We start from the raw sequence: 6,154 nt of genomic DNA, 5'->3' as shown, positions 1-6,154 counted from the left end.
AAAGAGATGTTCGACCTCAGCATTCCTCTGGCCACCTTCCCTAACCCTTCTAGACTGTGGTCCTTGCTCTTCATGCTGACCTCAATTCCAAAGTTTCTCACTATTTAGTAACTGCCTGTTTAGTTAACATCTGCTCCTGCTCTGAGAACTCCTTGGGGTCTGATGCATCTTTATTTCTGGACCCTTAACACAGGGCTTATGTTGGAAGAAATACAAACAGAATGCTTAGAAACTAGAATGGCCAGACTTCGTCTCTCTTACTTCAGATATAGTGTCAGAAGGGACCAGTCCCTGGAGAAGGACATCATGTTAGGTAAAGTGGAGGGTCAGAAAAAAAGAGAAAGACCCCCAGTGAAATGGATTGGCACAGTGGTAGCAGCAATGGGGTCAAGTTTAACAACAATTATGAGGCTGGCATAGGACCAGGCAGTGTTTCATTCTGTTGTGTATAAGGTCACTGTGAGTCGGAATTGACTCAGTGACACCTAACAACAACAACCAACAGCACAGGGCCTAGTTTGGAGTAGGTTTTCAATACATATTGGTTGGATGAATGAATATATGATGGTCCTTAGAGGAAAACAGGTTTCTCCATAACCCAAGAACTTAGCAGTCTCAATCAGTAAAGACCAATTAGACCAGTGAGTTATTGATGTTTAACAAACCACATCAGAACTTAAGTAGCTTAAAATAGCAACTTTTATTTAGTTCACAATTTTGCATGTTAGCTGTTTAGGCTGGTCTCAGCTAGGCAGTTGTTTGGGTCTCAGCTTGGTTCTCTTATGTGTCTGCGGTTGGCTATGGACAAGCTTTGCTGATCTTGGCTAGGCTCTCATCTGAGGTCTTAGCTGCGATAACTGGACTGACCCAATTCTGAGACACACGGGCTCTAGTGTTCCAGCAGGCTAGCCCAGACTTGTTCTGACAGAGACCAAAGAGAGTGCACCAGACCTCTTGAGACCTAGACTTGGAACTGGTAGACCATCACTTCCTCTACTTAATCAATTAACCCAAGTAAGCCGCAAGATCAGTTCAAACTCAAGGGGTGGGGAACAAAACTCTACTTCTATTACACTGTGAAGGCAAAGTTAAAGGGAGACAAGAACAGTTGTGGTCATTTTTGCAATGTGCTATACCAGTCAGGCACGCTAAAGGTCAGAATCTACCCAAATTGCATCACTTTAATATTTATTAGAATGTAAGTCTGATGCAACCAGGGATTCTAAATCTGAATGGAAAATTTGGCTACATTTGATTCCCTCTCCCATCTCCTCTTCCTCCATTTCTTTTTAAATCTCTTCCTCTCTCTCTTTTCTGGTATCTTCTTTCTTGTTCTACTCAGACTCTGCCAAGATTCTACTTCCCACTGGGCATACATAGTCCAGCCAAAAGCAACTGACCACTGGGGCTAACTGTGGCTTCTTTCTGGTCATGTCATCCACATGGCAGCAGCGGGAGACTGCTATTCTCATGATGCTCTGCCTCCTGAGAGATGAAAATGGTATCCATGTTTTCCTATCTGGGGGGTTACACAAAGCAGACCTTGAGCAGATGAGAAACAAACTCTAAGTGTGCCTTTTGGGTCCCTTGAGTGTGCACCAACCCCTTTGCTCAACTTGATTTGGTCCCAGCTAGATCTGGATTGTAGGGGTAGCTTCCAGGTCTGCCCTGCATTCTGATTTGGGGTTGGGGTGGAGGAAGAGTTCTGGATAGATCTTATTGCCTCTTCCTTTCCAGAAATGTCCAGAGATGGGTTATTCGGGATGCCTCTTCCCCACATGGCTTTATTCATAGCACTTTCTACTTTCTGAATGTATTATGGTCTGCTCCCTCTCTAAAATGAACACAAGGTCCCTCTGGGTAGGGATTTAGTCTGTTTCATTCCTGATCTCTAGTTCCCAAGAGCCGAGCATCAAGGAAGACAGGAGGACCCTGCACTAGAATGTTGCAGGGTAAGCTGCCCCTTGAGGGAGACATTTTACTGAGAGAAGGACTGGGGCCTGGTGGGGGTAATCTGGAAGGCTCCCTAGAAGAGTGATATTGGAGCAGATGCTGAACATCAAAGAGGACCCTATAGCCCCCTAGCACTGGAGCTTGCGCCTGCCACATCGGGGCCGGCTGGAGAAGAACTGCTTGAAGGTTTTCTCATAGGTGGACAGGCTCTCTTTGAAGCAGTACACAGATTGCTTGTCACATTCGCAGGCCTTCAGTCCACAGAGGCAGCCAACACCAGGACTCAGGGCACATTCACCTGCAGAAAGATAGGGGTTAGAGGGTCATTGGGAGCATCCAGCAAAATCCACCCCCGCCAGGGTTTGGCTCTAAGATTGGGGAGAATGAAGAGTGAGATGCCAGGGATCCATAGTTACAACAGAAATGAAAGAAACCGAGAAGCCTTTTCTTTCTTCTCTAAGCCCTTCCACAGCCACATCTGGACATCCCACAAGTGCTGAAGTAAAGAGAAGCCTGGAGGGAGTTAAGATGGGGAGAGTGTGGGCTGATGAAAACAGGTACCCTGAATTAGGTTGAGTTCATGTGGGCAGTTCTTTTGGAAGTTACCAGCCCACAGTCCAAGACAAACCCCAAACCAAAAACCACTGTTGTCAAGTAGATTCTCACTCATGGAGACCCCATGTGCTATGGAACAGAACTTCTTCACAGGATTTTCTTGGCTGGAAGCTTTACAGACATGGATTGCCAGGACTTTAGTGTGGTTTTGAACCTCTAACCATCTGTGACACCCAGAGACTAAGCCAAGGCATCGGGACCCATGTTCTCAGAATTCATCTCATACTCCAACAGTTTACTTGCCATCCCACCTGGATGTCTCCAGCATCTGCTACCTAAGAGGTTCAAAAGGGAACTCCTGATTAGATGGATGTTTCTCCACCCTCCATGCCTGTCCTTCACCCACACTCTTGTCTCAGTAAATGACACCAACTATTTTTGACTCAAGTCCTTTGTCTTTTCACATCCAGTCCACCAGCAAGTCCTAGGGGGGTGGGGGAGGGTGGGTATACTATTTCATCCTCTGTCCATTGTCTCCACCTTCTTGACCACTACCCAGATAGCCATCATTATTAACTCTTCCTTCCTGAATTAGGTTCTGCTTAAATCCCTGCTGTGGCTTTCCCATTATTTAGAGAAGAAATCCTAAGTCCTTGCCAAAGTCTACAACGCAGGCTGCTTCTTGCCAGTCTCTCCATTTGGAATCGATCCCTGTGCTCTGGAAATCACTGCAATTTTACCTCCTCAAACAGGACCTCCCTAGACCACTGGATCTAAAGCGTTCTCTCCCATCATTCTGTCCATTTCTGTCATGGTACTTTCACAATCTGTACTGTTTTGACCTGTTTACTTGCTGACTGTCTCTTCTCAATGAAGTGTAGGCTCCGTGAGGCCAGGATCTTGTCTGTCTTCCTCATCACAGTATTTCCACCATTCAAACAGATGCTGACACATGCGCTCAGTATTAGGTGAGACCTTTTGTTTAACAGAGCTGTGATGTCCTGTGTGTCTGAGTGAGCATATGTGGAAGGGGTATTTAAGGTACATTTTCCTATTCTAGATAACTCTACCCCAGTTCTGCTCTCCTTTTAGGGTTTGAAGGAGACCCTCAGTATCCTCACCTTTAAGGACTCCTGGTATCTCAATGGCTGAAGCACTCAGTTGCTAACTGAAAGGTTGCTGACGTAAACCCACCAGCCTCTCCATGGGAGAAAGATGTGGCAGTCTGTGCCTGTAAAGATCACAGCTTGGAAACCCTCTGAGGAAGTTCGAGTCTGTCCTGTAGGGTCACTATGAGTCAGAATTGACTCAACAACAATGAATTTGCTTCTGGTTTTGGCATCTTCGTAGATGAGGTACTGTTTTTGCATTCCATATGAGAGACTCGGGTTCTGTTCTCAGCCATTGTGTCTCATGCACAACTACCACCTGTCAGTGGAGGTTTGTGTGTTGCTGTGATAATAAATAGGTTTCAGTGGAACTTCCAGACTAAGAGAGATTAGGAAGAAAGGCCTGAAAATCTACTTCTGAAAACTCTGTGGATCACAATGGTCAGATTCACAACTGAACATGGGCATGGCCCAGGACTGGGCAGCATTTTGTTCCATTGTATATGTGGTCATCAAGAGTCAGGAGCCAATTCAAGGGTAGCCAATAATAACAATCCTCGTCAATAAAATGGTGATTAAATAATAGTATCAGAATGAAGAATAGTGTCACGTCGTAGGTTTGTCATGAGGATTGATGCTGTTTATAGATAGAGTGGTTTAGATGTGCCTTGTACACAGAAAGTGCTGCAAATGCTTACTGGTGTGGCGTTGTAGGATATGCACTGCACTAAAAGGTCTGTTTGAACCAGAAGGTCAGCGGTTCAAACTCACCACATGCTCCTTGACAACACTATACAGGGTGACTATAAGTCAGAACTGATTGACACGTAACAACTACAGTATTAGAATTTTGCTCTCTTAGCTTCACCTATAGAAAAAAGAAATACCTTTTAATTCTTTTGTGATTCACGTGACATATAATACCCACCTACATTTTCTACCCCTAAAGTTTAGTGGGAAGTAACTGTCCTACTTTTAGTGTGTGCTGTCATTTGGTGGGGGCCTATGTAATCTGCAAAGACGGGCCTCATCCTATCCACCCCAGAACTAGAGATCCCTTGGGACATATGTGTCCCACTAAGTGTATCCACATCCATATTGTCTCAAAAAATTTTTTTAAATGTTTATTTCATTCAAAACGTCTTTCATTACCAAAAACACATGGCTTCAACAAAAAATTAAAATCAGAAAATAATTTGGTCTTGAAAGAGTTAAGTTGGACCCAGTGCTGGCTAGAATCTGTTTGCCATTCTCTCTTTCCAAAGTCCACAATGCCTTCAGGAAGCTGTCCTCCCACATCTCCCTGGAGATTTGATTTCTCAAGACATGTCAACACCCACCCTACGCTGCAGCCGCACCTCCGTTCACCCGCACGAATATGCCAGCGATGTTCACACCTCTGGGGCTGGTTCCTGTGGTTCCTACTGTTCCTAATGCCTGGACTACCTTTGCCCTCCCACACCCTCCTCTCCATCTGTGACAATCCATCAAGACTCAAGTTTAGCTCCCCAAGGGAGTCCTTTCAGAGATTTCGTCCCCATCCATCTCTCTTCTTTTGTCCTTAGAACATCACTGTCTTCCCTTTCAGAGCAGCAGCCCTGGTCTGCAGGGCAACCCACTAGGTCCTGAAGGATTGGTTCTCTGCCCCATCTATCCTCCTTCTCTTCCCAAAGAGTCTGATGCCCAGGGCTGCCACTGCTCCCACCCCTCCCCAACCACTGCCTCTCCACTTCTTTCTCATCTTTCCCGTTTTCAGTTTATTCCTTGTCTTCTGTTCCTTTCTTATTTTCCATCCCATCTTCCTTCCATCTCTATTCTTTAAGCCTCTCTCTTTCTTCTTCTCTCACTCCCCTCTCCCTTTCTTGCCATTTCTTCTGATCCTTTCTAGTGTGTGGAGTATAATTATTTACTTGAACATTCAGTTCTACCTCTTATAACATGCCCCAAGCCTTTTGTGACTGCTCTTGAGCATGGCCTAGACCCTCATTTTCTGTGGGCACCACTTAGCCTTGTTAGGATCAGACCTCAAAACCTGGAAAAAGAGGCAGACCTTAAGCCAAGAAATGCCATCCTTGGCAGCCTTGATCTAGATCCTTCATCTCCCAGTTTTCTGATGGAGAAGCTGAGGCATGAATAAAGGAAGTTACAACTTCAAGACATTCCATGAAATACATATCTACAAATGAGGCCTGGGAAGAAGATGTGCATTCCTGCTGATGGGTAACCCAGGACCACTGTCTGAACCCTGGCCTCATGGGCAATCATGACCTTCTCTAAATTCTTTCTCTGGGTGCTCTTGTACAGACTCAGAGCTTTAAATGCCATCTGAGACTAATGACTCTTAAGTTCTCAACTCTTGCCCAGACTTTTCTTTGACTCAGATAGGCATGTGCCTCCTAGGGATGTCTACTCTGCATCTCAAATGCAACATGTTGTTGTTGTCATGTGCCATCGAGTCGGAACCGACTCACAGCGACCCCATGCACAGCAGAACGAAACAATGTTCGATCCTGGGCCAACCTCACTACCGCTGCCAC

At 45.5% G+C, this 6,154-nt stretch overlaps 1 protein-coding gene across 1 annotated transcript in view; it reads right to left on the bottom strand.

Annotated features, from left to right (window-relative positions):
* Positions 1 to 2,081: 2,081 nt before the first annotated feature.
* Positions 2,082 to 6,154, bottom strand: part of LOC102818115 (group IIC secretory phospholipase A2-like) — a 30,614-nt gene continuing 26,541 nt past the window's right edge. Inside the window, exon 5 of the mRNA XM_006862407.1 lies at positions 2,082 to 2,251. Coding sequence (XP_006862469.1) covers positions 2,082 to 2,251 — 170 coding nt within the window. The remainder of the gene's footprint in view (positions 2,252 to 6,154) is intronic.

Source organism: Chrysochloris asiatica, unplaced genomic scaffold, assembly GCF_000296735.1.
Source record: "Chrysochloris asiatica unplaced genomic scaffold, ChrAsi1.0 scaffold00047, whole genome shotgun sequence".
NCBI classification, from domain to species: Eukaryota; Metazoa; Chordata; class Mammalia; order Afrosoricida; family Chrysochloridae; genus Chrysochloris; species Chrysochloris asiatica.
This window is presented reverse-complemented; position numbering and strand designations above follow the sequence as displayed.